This window comes from Coenobita brevimanus, chromosome 65 (genome assembly GCF_032717465.1).
Source record: "Coenobita brevimanus isolate Jiangsu-jjx chromosome 65, ASM3271746v2, whole genome shotgun sequence".
In the NCBI taxonomy this organism is placed as follows: domain Eukaryota; kingdom Metazoa; phylum Arthropoda; class Malacostraca; order Decapoda; family Coenobitidae; genus Coenobita; species Coenobita brevimanus.
The window spans coordinates 54,500,820-54,517,708 of NC_137018.1; the positions used below are offsets into that span (position 1 = coordinate 54,500,820).

General features: G+C 42.2%; 2 protein-coding genes across 2 annotated transcripts in view; both read left to right on the forward strand.

Moving 5' to 3' along the window:
- The window catches only part of LOC145405046 (uncharacterized), a 38,878-nt gene extending 32,049 nt beyond the window's left edge, over positions 1–6,829 (forward strand). The window contains exons 10-18 of the mRNA XM_080276546.1: positions 526–673; positions 1,062–2,014; positions 2,400–2,623; positions 3,199–3,394; positions 4,536–4,598; positions 4,668–4,786; positions 5,068–5,244; positions 5,473–5,757; positions 6,686–6,829. Coding sequence (XP_080132672.1) covers positions 526–673; positions 1,062–2,014; positions 2,400–2,623; positions 3,199–3,394; positions 4,536–4,598; positions 4,668–4,786; positions 5,068–5,244; positions 5,473–5,757; positions 6,686–6,829 — 2,309 coding nt within the window. The remainder of the gene's footprint in view (positions 1–525; positions 674–1,061; positions 2,015–2,399; positions 2,624–3,198; positions 3,395–4,535; positions 4,599–4,667; positions 4,787–5,067; positions 5,245–5,472; positions 5,758–6,685) is intronic.
- Positions 6,830–9,190: 2,361 nt separating this feature from the next.
- The window catches only part of LOC145405048 (hemicentin-1-like), a 71,828-nt gene continuing 64,129 nt past the window's right edge, over positions 9,191–16,889 (forward strand). Inside the window, exons 1-3 of the mRNA XM_080276547.1 lie at positions 9,191–9,253; positions 15,203–15,308; positions 16,143–16,292. Coding sequence (XP_080132673.1) covers positions 9,191–9,253; positions 15,203–15,308; positions 16,143–16,292 — 319 coding nt within the window. The remainder of the gene's footprint in view (positions 9,254–15,202; positions 15,309–16,142; positions 16,293–16,889) is intronic.

Consider the following 16,889-nt stretch of genomic DNA (forward strand, 5'->3'; position numbering starts at 1 on the left):
AGGCAGGCTTAGGATTTAGGTGTCAGCTACATGGGTCATTAATGGCATCATCATCATTGTCCTTGTGATAATCATCATCATCATCATCATCATCACCACTACCACCACCACCACCACCACCACCACCACCATAATCTTTATCATTGTTGTTGTTGTTGTTGTCATTGTCATCATTAACAGGGACAAAAAGTGATTATGATGATGATGATGATGATGCATTGTTGACCCTTGCAGCATTGATTGACAATGTAATACAAGCCTTCCTGAGAATCTGTATTGTAATCTTCATCTAGAACGTCACCTACCCTAGTCAGTTTATTTCCAGGTACCGTGTTGTAGTGCAGGACAAACTGGCAGTGTGTGCGTGACAGTTGTATAGCCTGTTCATTAGTTAAATCCTTCAGTCCAGTGATGTATGCTGTCCGAGTTATATTGCCATTTTAATTATATGTTCTGCTTTTGTGTCCTCAACAAAACTCAGAAGATATTCCATGTTCTGTATTTCATTTTTTGTTCCTCCTGCAGTGATGAAGACGGGTAAGGGAACGTCGTGCTATTATCGGTTCCTGACAAAGGGGCAGCAGTGGATATGGCTGCAGACTCAGTATTATATCACCTACCATCAGTGGAACTCCAAGCCGGAGTTTATTGTCTGTACCAACACAGTCATCAGGTAGTTCCACGTGCATCCATACTGTAATACCTTATAACAGGTTTTATGCTATTCAGTATGGTATGTAAATTTCATGACACATGGTGATCTCGTGGTTAGAGTGCACAAACTGGAATGATTCTTTGCAAGGGTTTGGATATAATAGTATACTATAATTGTTATTATTGTACTGATGTTGTTAATGTTGACATACTTACAGTACTGTGCTTTGTTTGATTAGAATGCGGTAGTCACAAGCAGTTTTATGCTTGTGTAGTTTTGTATTAAGAATCATATACAACATATATTACTTATCTGTTTGCAGATACAGTATACTTTATTTATTGATACAGTACACTTTATTTATTTTGTTTGTGCAGTTATAGTTATTTTATTTTCGTGTTCACAGTTATAGTGATGTAAAAGCTGAGCTGCTGAAGGAGAAGGAGCCTGACAAGAGTGCAGCAGATGGTGAGGTGAGCCAGGGTGCAGAGAACAGCCTGGGTCTCACCAGTGCAGGGCCATCGGGTCTTGGGGCAGGGTTGGGGGTGGGGGCCACAGGAGGTCTTGGCGGCAGCGTGGGGCCCTCGGGTCTCGGGGGTGGCATGGATATGACCCCTCCATCCTCCCTTCCGGACCAGAAACCCAACATCATCCAACCTGGACCTTCACACCTCCAACAGTACCCACCCCCACCTCCTCAACCACAGCAACATCACCAACTACATCACCTACAACAGCAACAGCAGCAACAACAACAACAGCAGCAACAACAACAACAGCAACAACAAACACTACAGCAACAGCAACAACATTTACACCCCCACCATCATCTACAACAGAAAACACAGTCACAAGAGGAGCACCAGAATCAACAACAGCGACAACAGAAGCAACAGCAACAACAACAACAGCAACAGGCCCAGCAGCAACAACAACAGAACCTACAACAGCAGCAACATCTACAACCACCACCACCACCACCACCACCCTGCAGCATTCCATTACACACCCAACAGGCACCACAATCAATACAATCAGTGTCACAGTTAACACCACAAATGCCCCCTCCACCACAATCACCCCATGGCCAGTCCTCCGCCTCACAGCAGGCCAGGCAAAAACAGCAGTCACAGCAGCTAGTAGGGATGCAGCAGGAAGGAGCGGTAGTGGGGCTAGGGGAGTCAGGGGCCATCGCACAACAACAGCAGCAACAACAAAGACAGCAACAACAGCAGCAGCAGACATTAGCCCCTGTATCACCCAGCAGTCAGCACTCCACCTATCACTCACCACAGATGCCTCAGCACCACCTAGCTTCCAGAGGAGAGCCCCCTCCATGGTCCTCCAAAGCTCGATCAGGTGGGTAATAGTAGTAGTAGTAGTAGCAGTAGAAGACGTAGCTGTAGTATTAGCTGTATTAGTAGTCGCAGCCCAAGGTTCATCTGAAATGTAAACTTGGTGTACTGTAGGTTGAAGCTACCCTAATCATGCATTCCATCATCTTCCGTTTAGGGGGATAGGGAGGAGGTTGAGGGACAATTGTATAATTGGGTAGTGGAGTTGCCAAGTTATATCAGTGCCACTGCATGAAGGCATCCCTCTCCAGCATCTCAGTCAGGTGGGTGGATGCCTCAAGAATGTTAGTCTTTTCGGGGGTATAGGATTCTCATGGTGTGATAGTACCCATTTTGGTAACTGACTTAACTATATTGCACTGTTAATATTCTTGTGTGTGTGCCAACAGATTCTAGTCAGTACAGTGGAGGGAGCAACATGAGTGATGGCGGGTCCAACAGGAAGCGAGTAAGAGTGCAGCAGGTGATGCAGCAGCAGCAGCAGCAGCAGCAACAGCATGACCCCCAGCAGCAGCAGCAATCCTCCCACCTACTGGATGAACTAGCCCCACCACCTTCACCCTGCTCAGATGTCTCTGCTAACTCACACGTCTCTCACACGTCACTCCAGCAGGTCAGACAGTCTTTTCAGAATTCACCTCTAGAATTTATGTAAAGTGTTTGGAAGTTTATATAGGGAATGTTTGTTCTTTTAATAAATTGTGAGCTGTATGCTACATCTTCCAGTTTATGTGTTAACACCCCTCAGTAGCCTTCTCTAGTAGTGCCATCTTATCAGTTCCATTGACTTGAATTTTGTTCTTTACCTTATTCTGGTGGTATTGTGGTTAGAGTAACCCAGTTGGAGTGATGTCCTTGTTTTTGGTTTTCTCAAGAAGTGACTGGAAGTTTTGCAGTCATATAATGCCATCCCTGTCTGCGAATGAATGTGTGTGTATGTGGATGAGTAAATTGGGAGTGTGCCATCCTGTCTCAGCTACCTCCCTTTCTTTGGGGGAATCAGCCTAGGTATATAGATAGATAGAGAATGCCATCAACAAAAGTAAGCTGGTCACTTTCTCTAAATTGAACTGGACTACAGTGGCAAAACCCTGAGCCCTTCCAGTCACGGAGGGTAATATCAGATTGGCTGTTACCATTCACCTGTATAAATGCCAACAATATTGGTTTTTGACTTCACGATGTCAGGATGCGGGATCACTGTACGGGTCGAAGTCAGTAAACAAGGAGCGGTACTATCGGGAGATCAAACTGCCCCCGGAGCTGTCACGTACTCTCTCCTCTTCACGACTCTCGGGATCATACGAAGAGGAGAAAAAAGAAGAGCAGTTCCTCCACATGATGGTCGCCTCACCCACCGGCAGTGGCAGCTCTCATAATTCAGGTTAGCAGTCACGTATGAGTTAATTAACATTCGTGAAACCCTGAATCCAGTTTATATCCTTCGTAGTTTCTTCCTGGTAACAGATGTTTTTATTTGCTTAGGAAAGGCGTCTTGTATTAAAGAGGTGTGTTAAATTTGTATTCTAACCTCACCAGTTCAGAAAAATCATCCTTACTCTGAATAAAGTTGTCTGGGGAGGGCAAGAATGAAGAAGACCTTTGCAGCTTATATGGGTTAAATATTACTTAAACCAGTGTAGGACTTTCTTGCAGTCCAGTTTTTATTGTTTCAATGTTTTGGGGACTCACCACAGTACTGGTATACAGTGGAATTTTAACCTCAATATGGCTTTCTTGTTACAGGCATATATTACAGATTTAAATAGAAAAGTGGGTTCATTTATTTTGTTAGTCTGTAATACAGACAGAAGGGTTATCCAGTGCTGTAGTAAAATTTTCAGTGTGGTGGGAGGTGGATGGTTACCTTCATCCTCGAGAAAAACTACCATGGGAGTGGTGTGGTGTCCAAACCCTTTTACAGTAGCTGGTCTTGCACAGCACTTCCAGGCAGGGAACTCTGCTACATTTACACAAAGTCCAAATTAAGACTGTGCATTATTTACAAGTTTACAGTCTGTTACCTAGGGTAGGCTGGATTAATTTGCCTTGGAGGGAAATTGACCATGGAGAAGGAAAACTCCAAATTTAAAGCTGCATTAAAAAAAAAAAAAAAAAAAAAAAAAGCCACACTTTGATGCTGAAGCTACATGGCGCCCAGTATCACAGTCAGTTGCCAGTAGTAGGTGAACTAATGCATAGTGTATGACGAAAGTCCTCACAAAAAATGTAAATTTTTGAAAAAATTTATTGAAAAAGAGCATTTGGATGTAGGGTGTATTCTGATACATGCTCAAATAATGCAGTGTTTTATTGTAAGGCTTGAATGCACTGTGGTTTGAAGATGTGGTCCATTTCATTGGTAATGCTGTTAGTTAGTTCTCCCTCTGTCATACTTTCTCTTTCCTTGCTTCCTGGTCTGGCCTCACCCAGTTCTTAGGGGAGAAAAAGAAGTTGGGATGATGGTTATGATGGAGAGTACATTTTTTTCAGTTCATGTATCAGAGTAAGATATTTTGTTGCAGGTGGAGGTTTTGGTGGTGTGGAGCAACAGTACCTGGGTGGCAGTGGTGGTGGAGGTGCTGCAAGTGTGGCAGGAGGTGGGGCGGGGGCAGGGGTGGGGGCGGGGCCAGGGCCGGGGATGGGGTCTGGAGCAGGGATGGCTGTGGGTGGCACTGCAGCGCAGGTGGTCCAGGTGGCTGCAGTTCCATTCTCTCCTGTGTTCCCCATCAACCCTGTCGTTTCCATACAGCTGCCCACATCCTCCACCACAGAGGTGATAAACTCACACATGTTGCAGTTTACCATACAGTACTTAGGTGGTCCTCATAAGTATGAGTTTTAAAATGTCACAGCTTTTACCATATATTTGATACTGACCAATTACCTTCACTTATTAAGTACTATTGGGGGTTTGTGTTGGGCATTTGTTCATATCCAGTGTCTGTAGTGTCAAATTGTTTTATGGAATACGCATTGATACGTTAAGGATCAAGTATACATAAGACATTGTCAATGTAACTGGTGAGTCTACAGCCATGCCCTGGTCTGTCGCAGGGTCTCCGGCAGTCACTGATCCTGAGCCCGGACCAGCGCCAGTTGCAGGAGCAGCTGCGTAGGAAACATGCTGAGTTGCAGCAACAGATCCTGAGGCAGCAGGAGGAGCTACGACAGGTCAATGATCAGCTCATCATGGCGCAGTATGGCAGCCTTAGTCTACATCATTTGTACAAGGTGTGACCATGGCATTTCTTATTTAACCGGTTGATGGGAGGGGAGGACTGATTATAATTATTTACTTGTATATTTTTACCTCTTGTGTTACATACATGCATACATATATATTTTACTGACTGTATTAAAATGAACTATATTTATGTATTTCTTTATTTATTTTGCTGATTTATAATGAAGTAAAGGAAACTCTGTCAGAGTAAGCTTAACCCAGCCTATGATTTTCAGGGTGGGGTGCAGTACACGACAGCAAGTTCATCAATTAATAGCAATGGGGGCTTCCAGGTGACCTCAGCGGGGGCCGGGGTGGGAACAGTGGGGACGGGTGTGGGGGCTGGGGGTGGACTGGGGCTTGGGGGGGGTGGGGCGGGAGGGGCAGGTGGGGCGGGGACAGTTACACTCACCACGGAGATGCTGGCAGGGGCGACGCCATCGCTGGTACAGCCTGGCACCATTGCATCATCAGCATCCAACTCTCCAGCCATCACCGTCTCAACCTTCACACCCGCACAAGTAAGCACACACTGATATATATATTGTAGTAATAGTAGTTTAAGTCTCGGACAGTATTATATAGTCAAAATTGGTACTTTGCCAGCTATGGCATTACAAGGAATTACATGAAATATTTATTTGATAGCAGCATGAAAACACAACCAATGAGTATGAGAAGGAAGGATGACTTACTTTTGAGGACGTCAGAAGGCAGTGGATTGTCAACAAACTTTTGACTGTGATAGTTCAGTGAGCGAAAAGTTTTCACCATACAGTAAAGAGTGTGAAGAGCAAGAATATTCTCTGACACATGAGGGATTCAGAAGACAGGACACAGTGCCAGCAGGGAATTGTCAAGATTTTTTTGCATGGGATTGTACATTGAGTGAAAAGCAGTCCAGCATTTCCTGTTGTTTATTGTACATGTCATTGATTTTCAGGGAAGCTACACCTAGGCAGCAACTGGGGGAGAGAAGTTGAAAGAGAGGGTAGGAGGAGGAGGAGGAGGAGGAAGGAAGAGGAAGGGAGATAGAAAGACGTGAAATGAGGGAGAATGAAAAAGATGGAGGGAAGGAGACAAAAAGAGATGTAGGGAGGAAAATGAAGGGAGATTGAAATGGAGGGGGGAGACAAGAAGAGTTGGGGGTAGACAGGAAGAGATGGAGGATGGGAGAAAAGAGAGAGGGACAGAGACAAAACGAGGCAAAGGGAGGGGAAAGCAAGATAGAAGGAGATGGAGGAACAGGAAAGAGAGAGAGGGAGAGAAAAAAGAGAAAGAGATGGATTGGGGAGAGGGAATAAGACAGAAAGAGATGGAAGAAGGAACAGAGAGATAAACAGAGATGGAAGGAGAATAACGAGGAAAGGTGGAAGATGGAAGGAAGAGGTAAGTACGTTGAGTGAAAAGTTGTCCAATATTTCCTGATATGCGATATTTCCCTTCCAGGTAAGCCTCCAAGGAACCAACTCCCAGGGGATGACTGTGCCATACCAGCTGTCCCACCAACAAGCTCAAATGCTGTTTGCTCAACCCGGCACCATCAGCCAGGCGCACCACTTACCCTCACAGCAACACCAGCCTAAGAAATAACCCCACACAACCTAGAAATACCCGACATGCCCAAGAAATAGCCCTACACACACTCCCTAGAAATAGTCCCACACACCCTAGAAATACCCCCACACACTTGAGAAACAGCCCCACATACCCAGGAAATAACCCCACTCACCCGAGAAATAGCTCCCCACACACATGCCTTTCAGCAACACCAGCCCAAAATACAGCCCAACACACCTGGGAAATAGCTTTACACCCTAGAAATAATTCTACACATCCCAAAAATTGCCCTCACACACCCAGAAAGTAGCCTCAAATACTCTTAACCCAAGAGATAGCCTCACACACCCAAGAAATAGCCCCACATGCCTAAGAAATAACCCCTCACACAAGGCAAGCCTCGCATACCACCGGCACAACAGCACCTCACTTCCCTACACCAGATCCTTATGCCACACTTCCCTACACCACATCCTTACATCACATTTCCTTGTACCACATTCTTACCTTACACCACATCCTTACACCACACTTCCATACTACACTGTACCTTTACACTGTGCTTCCCTACATCACATTCTTACACCACACTTCCCTACATCACACTTTCCTACACCACATCCATACACCACACTTCCATACTACACTGTACCCATACACTGCACTTCCCTACATCACATCCTTACACCACACTTCCCTACATAACCTCCTTACATCACACTTCCCTACATCACATCCTTACACCACATCCGTACACCACATTTCCCTACATCACATCCATACACCACACTCTTCTACATCACATCCTTACACCACACTTCCCTGCACCACATCCATATACCACACTTCCCTACACCACATCCATACACCACACTTCCCTACACTACATCCATACACCACACTTCCCTACACTACATCCATACACCACTTTCTGGACTGAGACTCACAAAGTAATGTAATCAGTTTGCCTCCTTAACTGTGTTGTTTTTACAGGACAGGACAAGGAAAGGAAAGTACTTGATCTCCCAGTATCTCCAGTCCGTCCTGCAAGAACAAGCAATATGGTAGTTATTTGTGGATCTCGGCTCAGGTACAGTCAGTTGCAAAAGTCCTGTTGTCACCCTTCTGCATCTCTCTATTTTCATGGACTTAGATTATCTGCTTCAACTGGGCCATTTCTGCAACTCAAATACTAAGTTTCTGTTGTGTGAAATATAATGAACCTTAGTTATGAGTCTGCTTGGTTACTAGTCCAATTTACCACGTACACACTGTCCAGTTTGTATTTATCTGACAACAGGGCCACTCCCACAACTCGGATACTGTACCAAATTGTGGTTGTGTGAAATTTGTTGAACTTTAGTTATGAGTCTCTTTGGTTACTAGTCTAATATACCCTGTAATCTAACCACACTTGGCTGTCAGCTAACTTGAAGAGGGTTTACAAGTGCAGATATGCATCATTTGAGAGAAGAGTAGTATAATCTTCAAAGTCCATGGAGAGAAGAGTAAGGCAAGAGGATTTTGGTAGCTGATTGTATGTTACCCCCGCCTCCACCCTCCGTCCTCTGCCATCATCACTGCTTGGTACCCAGTTATAGAAGCTGCCATCACTGTGCTGGTTTGAGCCTTGCTTTGCTATCTTGACCTCTTACATTTTTTTTTTTTTTTTTTTTTTTAAATGCTATTCTTGCTTTCTTGAAGTGACACTGTCCACCTTATGATAAACTTTGAAGTGGATGGGTTTGTTACAGTCATATGTAGCTCCTTCACTGCTAGAGGAAGAATTGGAAATAAACTTTCACTGCTAGAGAGGAGGGGTTAAGGGGGTATCACACGGTACCTCGTATAAGTTTGCCAAGAAAATGAGAGTAAATTGATATGATATCGTGGTAAATGTCGACAGTATCCTCGGCAAGCATGGAATCCATTTGGACGGATTCTCACCCATCATACAAGGTACAAAACAGTGAGACCAACTAGGCGACTCAACAGAGAATATTTTGTGTTTTAGCACCGAACATCTAACCTGTTATAAAATACTTAATAATATTTTAAAATAAATGTTAATGGTTATGAAAGCCTAAAAGAGTACGTACATATTTTATGCATTGACGAAAACTGTGATGATGTCAATAAAATAATCATGTGTTTACATTTGGGGACACGGTTGCCAGACGCACCATGTAAGGAGCCTCCTCCTCTGTTCCTCAGGAGCCACCACTGCATGAGCCATAGGAGCAATTGCTCTCACCTCTAGAAACTCTGAGAAAGCCATTTTAACCGATAGGGTCCCTGGACAATCCCGTTTGTTTGTATACAATGCTGCTTCTCCTTCTCCTCTACCGAGTCGGTGATCGCATTCGCTAGTGACCATGTCTGGGTACAAACGAGATGGGCACTGGCTACAATGTGAGAAGCTTCATTGCTGACAATATAAGGAACGTGTGTGATAAGGTCTGTGCCTGGTTCCATGGAACTTTTCCTCGGCAAACCTTAAATGAGGTACCGTGTGATACCGCCTTTAGATACTGCCTTAATTAACCCCTTCACTGCTGAGAGATCCTTCGTAAGCTGAGCAAAAATGGAGGTAGCAAGGGTAACATTTAAAAAATACTTAGTTGAACTGAAGGGGTTATGCATCACTATAAGCATCGTGATATAGCGGTTCAGACTCAGCACACATCACCTCATTGTATCAGTGATCGACTTTCATCTCCCTCTTGCATCTTGTATCACCAGTACACCTCCCTATAGTATAATATATTATTGCCAGTACATTTCCTTATAGCATTATATATCATCAGTACATCTCTGTATGGCATCACCTCTCATCTCCGTATGGCATCAGTTATCACCTCGTCACCTTTTAGTATCATGTATCACCTCTCATCTCACAGTAGCATTGTATATCACCTCTCATCTCCTTATAGTATCGTGTATCACACCTCATCTCCCCATAGTATCATATATCAGCTCATCTCCCTATGGCATTATATATCACCTCTCAGCTCCTTCTGGCATCATACAGTATACCAGCAGTACGTAGCATGACATCGCCCAACATCACATATCACCTCATTCCATCACACCTGTTACTACTGCTGCCTACTTCTGTCATACACTGGAGAGGCCCATAATTGTATCAGCGATTCCCCCCCCCCCTTTTTTTTTAATGTAAGGAAGAACAAGGCAAAGGCTAGAACCCCATAATAACTGTTCCTCCAAGGGGAAAAAGAGAGAGAGAGAGAGAGACCAATTCAAGATCTGTTCATTCAGGATGCTTGAACATATTGCAGTTAATAGATGGTTTTGTCTTAATATTTGTTTGATATGCAAGACTGTAAAGAAGAAGATTCTATAATGTTATCCTAATGAGTACCTGGTCTTAAAAATAAATAATAAAATAAAAATAAAGATAGAGCTCTAGAAATACAATGCTGCCTTTCAGGGGGTGGTGTAAAAAGCAAATACACAACAGCAGTTTTAAATTCTACCACTTCTGTCCCCTGCTTTCCTCTGCTGGCTAATGTTCCCAAGGTGAGAGAGGTTGGATATGTTTCTCTGCCCATACATGATGCTCTTTGAAGTTCATTCAAGAAGAAAGTGATGGATGTGCCCTGATTCTGAAATAGTCTTAGTACAATAGTAGGCATGCCTTAGTCCCTCACTATACTTTCATTTGAATTAGTTATACAATGTAAAGATATACCATATATTCTCAGGCGACTGTAAGAATATATAACATTGTACGTTGAACTGACTCGTTTGTCAGACTAAATCATAACTGTACAACTTGATACACAGCAGACATATCCCTCTTCATTTCACAATCCCTCTTGTCAAAGCACAGAGGCTTAAAGAAATTTAGCTTATCATCAAGTGATGCTGTAAACTGATAAAGGTATAGCTAGTTGTTTTCATTTGATGGAACTGGGCCACTGCCACATTTTGAATACTAAGTCATGGTTGCGATGAAATTCAATGAGCCTTGGTTATGAGGTAAGAATGAATCTTCTCATTTTTCAAATTAACCCTCCAATCTGACCAACATGTGGCCATCAGCTGAGCAACGAGGGGTTAGGGGTAGTCATCAGGTTAGAATGAATGCAATGTCTATTTATCTATCTATCTATCTATATAGTCAGAGACCTTAATATTGGAGGGGGTGGCCACAGACAGAATTCTCCCATGTTACCCTGTCTTTCTTCATGTGGTTTCCATTCATCCACCTTACACCTTCATTCTTATGCCTCTTCCCCTGTGATATAATTATGGTTATTGTGGTGTCCTCCAGTGTGCGCAGAGGTAGTGTGTGTGCACCAGCCAGTCATTATTTACAGTACCATTAGTCTCAGTGTCATTCCATCTAGTCTCACCAGACTGTAGCACAGTATATATTTTTCACTTTGACTTGGCTTAAAACTGACATCTCTCTGTCTGAATCCTGAGCATTTACAAGAGATTAACAAAAGATCTAGTGCTAGTCGTAATGAATTGCTATGGAAAGGATGTAGGACCATAGTAAAGTATTATCTTATCCTGCCACTGAGTCACAGGAAATAAACTGCAAAGTGATGACAATCACTGTGAAGTTAAGGTGGAAGAGCTATATAAGTGTGATCAACTTTGGATGTATTTCAGGCAACGGCTATGTGCTGTGCTGAGAGCAACTTCTGTCTCGCATTAGTATAACAGCTTTCAGTTTTCTACATCACTACAGTGCATTTTAAACAGTTTTAACACAAAATTGTTCTTGATACAGTGCAGCCAGTCTTGGAGTTGTCTCACATTTGTAACAGAATTCCCTTTACAGCAGTGGCCCTTAACTTGTTTGGATGTGATCCATGATATGGTCAGGAGGTAACTTCAGTAATCCATGACTGCATTTTTTTTTTTCTTGTACAGGTAATATATTTATGTTAAAATATTTAATGACACAGCAAAAAGTGGCATGTTTGGCACAGACTAATATTAATATATGGCAGGCCTTGGCGGATTTTTGAAAAATATGTTTATTATTGTATTTCATAATTCTGATATCATGTGTTTGTTCTGTAAATCTGTATTCATGTTAAGCCTTGATCCTGCTACTGTACATATGTGAACCATATATATATTCATAATACTTTGCCCCAGGCACTCAGACATGTCTGGTGTCCGGTATGTGACTGTGTTTGCCAGGCAGATGCTGGCTAATATGTCATGCTATGGATAACTGTATACAGTACAGCTTAAATCATGGATTAGATCCCCTTCTGGTAACATAAACTACCAGTACTGACACCAAGAAAACCTAACTGTAAACAGAATTGGTAACAAACCCTTTGGCAGAGTCAGTGTTGAATTACAAAATCAGATTTTGATAGACACTCGAGAGACCTTTGGTAACTTCATAATTGTTTTGTTAGTCCACAACTGGGTTGCAGCCAAATGATTAAGGACCACTGCTTTACAATCTGGGGCCTGAAGCTCCACTACCACATTTCAACTGGTGATATAGAGTCATATTCTAAGTGGCTTGTGAGATTTCACAACGCTTGTTCCACTGTGATTTATTTTGCAAGTTACATCTTTGCATCGTCTTGAACATAACTGAGGCAGAGTACACTTACATTATAAAAATACTATAAAAACAACATAGAAGAGAACATGAGGGTTTAATGGGCATAATAAATCACCTAAAGTTGCCATGAAGCCTACAATGCTGTTTGAAATATGGCTTATAGATTAAAATCCATTAGTGAGACAGCCCTGCTCAACCTTACCTGATAGGTTATGTGTCTTTACATTTTCCCAGGTGGCTGCCACATTCTGATTCATCACTAAAGTTCTAATACAGTATATCCTTAGCCAGATGCCTTAATTCTGGAAGTCATAGCCACAAATGAATTGCATCCATATACCCTGTCCCTCGTCATCAGGCTGCCTTTTCTCCAACTCACGCCATCTTCACTCATATACCTACCCACCTCGTCCCTCCATCTCATCCTCATAAAGTTAGCCTCATATTATCGCAACATTCCCTGAGTAAACACTAATGTTTCAGTGAACACTCAGTGCCTAGAACCCAGTAATTCATTGTTCTGTCAAGTCTTTCCAGTGTTTACAGGTCTTTAAGTTTGCGTTATAATGACTGTCCTTAACCAGATTTTGTAGATTTTTCAAATTTTTTTTTAACCTGATATACTGTAAAATTTTGTAGAACCAGTAAGCCTGTTTCAAGAATACAATTATTTGGGTATGAATCATACAGTAGATTACTATGGTATTGTATGTCATTCTTGAAAAAATGTATAAGTTTTGTTTGATAGATTTTTTTTTTTTCATGAAGATTTTCTGTTTTCCATAACTTTACATACATTATCCTTCATATCTTGGATTTAGATGTTGCGATATAGTTTTTGTTGACTTTTTTTTTTTTTTTATAATGGCCATTAGGCTTTGTGAATCATGGGAATTGTGGTGGTTTCATGGTAGGGATCATTGCAGGATCAGTATGAGGTTGAACTTAGCATGGAACTATAGTCCATTCCAAATTAGAACTATTCTTAGCCATGGGTTACTCTCATCCACACCTTTCCATACTCCCTTATTCAAGCTTTGTCACCTGTAACAGTAGATTATTTCAAATTAGAATAATACCGTAAATACAGGTGATGATATCAGAGTGAGAGAGTATGGGCAGGAGAGGAAGTTGTGAATCATGGCCAAGTGTAATTCTCCTATGAAATAGACTACATGTTTGTTCCAATTCACAGGGGTGTTGGTGGTCAGTTATTTATTTATGACATTATATTCTTGTCACTCTCTTTGCACTCCATATCATTCATCATGCCAGCCATCAGAGTATCAGCAATCAGGTAGACTATTCAGTATATATATATATATATATATATATATATATTTGCAGGTATGTGAAAAAAGAATCCATAGTGATTGATATATTTTGAGTATGACAATGGTCACTGAATGATGCAGGGTGTGAGGGTCCTTTCGTATTACACCGTTTCATAACAAATGGCTGTATCTCTGGTCACTACAGAGATTTCGTAGCACCTCTTCCATAGCGATGTATTTTGCTAGTTACATCTTTATTTCACTGGACAGTGCTGGAGAGGGATGCCTTCACATGGTGGTACTGATATAACTGGGTAGATCTGCTGTCCATTTACTCGGACATCTTTCATCTCCAGCTCTATCCCCCGAAAGGAGGATGGTGGACTACTGGAGGACAGCTTTAGCCCATAGTCTACAGGGTTTACATATGTATGAACCTGGGGCCACAACAACAACAATCTTTTTGCACTTTACTCAAACAAAGTATGGTGATAATAGAAATCTGTAAATATTATAAAAGAGAATATGAAGGTGCAATATGCATAAAGGATGGCTAAGAAAAATGTGCCACGAAGTCTCCTATGCCAGTCAGAATGCAGCCTGAAGATGCCAAATTGTATGTTTCCGATGTCAGGCAGTTGTACTCTGTTGCTTCAACTAGCAAATGTACCTAATCTACACACTAACTGAAGTGTTGAGAATGTGATCGTTGACCATGAATATACCGATGTAAATATTCCAATAATTAATCTATTATTTTTATATTTAATAATAAAAAATGTGTAAATATTGCAGTGTTAAAGTATTTGTATACCCTGTTACATGGGCACTTTCCCCTTCATGGGACAGTCCTCTGGTACAGAAAGGAAGATCATAGGAAGGTCTTTATGCTCTGTATTGATATACTGTAACAGTGCATTAGCCTTGTTGCCCTCATACACTTTTGTAGATGCCCAGTGGTCTAGTTAGATGTAGCCCACCAGCCAGATGTGGCTTTTGGTGGGTCTAATTCTGAGAGGAAGCTGGGGTGTAAAGCTGAGATAATGCCACACAGGAGCAAGCAATTGGTTGCTGTCACCTTCATTGTCTGGACTGATTTGCTTAGCTCAGGGTGGTGAGAGTAGGGGATTGGCAGGGGATCAAGTTGATGAAGTATGTAGAAAGGAGTACATGACAAGAAGGGTTTAGAACCCCCCTTTATTATCATATTACATTTGATGAATTGACTGTGGCATGATGAAGAGGTAATGTTGCTGTCAGGGTGGTGTGAAGGTAATTGAGGCAGTTCACTGGTACTATGAGGGTAAGTCAGGTCAGACAGTGCTCTGCTACTGGTACCATGTAATCCAGTACTACCTGTTTCATGCCTGGATCATTGGTGACTAAACCGGTGCAGTATCCTCACTGGTCTTATCAAGTGAGGAGGGTGACTAGGCACCCAGCAGGATGAAAAATGGAAGGTGACTAGGTACCCACCCAGCAGGATGATAAATAGAGGGTGACTAGACACCCAGCAGGATGAAAAATAAAACCTGTTACAGGTTATATGATCTCTTAAGCCAACAGCCATTTAGGAGGGCAGCAGGTGGAGCTTGTCAGTCATGGTTGGAAATCAACCTGGGTCACCAGACCTGGTGCCCAGGAATCCCATGCCCATGTCCACAGACTAGTGGTGAGGCCTTTCCTGACTTGGGTGGCTTGGGAAGCATTTTGCACCCTTTTCCTGTAACAACTAGTGGGAGGAGCCACCAAACAGGAAAGGATATGATGCTAAAAGTCATCCTCAGTGGCATCAGGGGCAGTGAGCCCAGTAAAATTTAGCAGTGGAAAGAAAGCATGCCAGTCAGCACCTGACAGGCCATTCCTCCAAAGTAGTCATATGCTTAGATGGCACAGACAGCTAGACCACATCAGCTGTGGCACACAAAATATGATATGGTCGCTCTCCCCTTCCCTTAAAGCCCTTAGTCTACTATTAACAATGTGACAACAGAAGACAGCCTAAATGAGTAAATAAAAATTAGGGAGCTTTCATCTGACCTGGTAATGTTGGTTAGAAATGATCAGCTGTAGTAGGTTTTTCATGTGACAGAACTGGATCACTCCCATCACTTAAGTACTGTACTAAGTTGCAGATGCTTGAAATTCAGTGAGCCTGACCTATGAGACTGGAACAATAATTCTTCATTATTAAAATCAATCCTGCAATTTGACTACATCTTGCTATCAGAGGAGCAGAAAGGGGTGAAAGATCTTTGTCAAATTAAAACGAGTACAGTATAGTTTTTATTTTTAATTTGACATAGACCCTAAACCCCATTCAGCTTACACGATGGACTAATATAATCAGGCTGGAGGATTGCTTTGACTGGTAACCAAGGAGACTCATGCTTTACCATAACTAAGGCTCATCGAAGGTCCTGCCACTGTGATAAAGCAATTAAGTTGTGGGAAAGATCCAGTACATCAGGTGAAAACAAACCAAGTATTGTACCTGCATCCGGAGAAGTGGCTGGAATCCACTTCTCAGTGACACCATCCTCATCACTTGTAACTCTTAGAAGGCTTCTTCATTCCCTTGTCAAGAGCAGCATCTACTCCAGCGATGGATACAAGACATCCTTCTGGATATCCTGCAAGCAGAAACCAGTCACAGGTACGTATAGTTAGTTTGTTGACATCTTTAAGCCTTACCTAGTGGTGTGGGTCTGTTCGCCATATACAGTAATAAAATTGTAACCTACGTTTATAGCCATACCTAATAGTGTGACTACTTTCCATATTATAAAATTCTAACATGTACCGGTATATATTCTTACCACTTATGATTATATCCATACCACTAATATTTAAATCCTTACCTGGTGGTGTGGGTCTGTTTTCCATATCAAAATTTTAACCAATGTTTATATCCTAACTTCATGGTTTGGATGTTTTCCTCATTATAAAATTCTGACGTTTATATCCATACCTAGTTTTTTTTTTTTTTTTTTTTTTTTTTTTTTTTTTTTTTTTAACACAACCTTACCTAATGTTACAGGGCACATTTCCATACGAGTTCTGACATACTGTACAGTCGTGGTCATAAATAATCACATATCCTCCGATACCCCTTGCCTCAGGGTGGCTCCTTTATGCATGGTAAGTCACAGTGGATTAACAGGGGTCAAGAGTGAGGGGTCAGAGAGAAGGAAAGGTGGGTGAGGGAACGAGTGATTGTGCTGGGGTGGAGAGAGGAGGGGGAGGGAAGGTA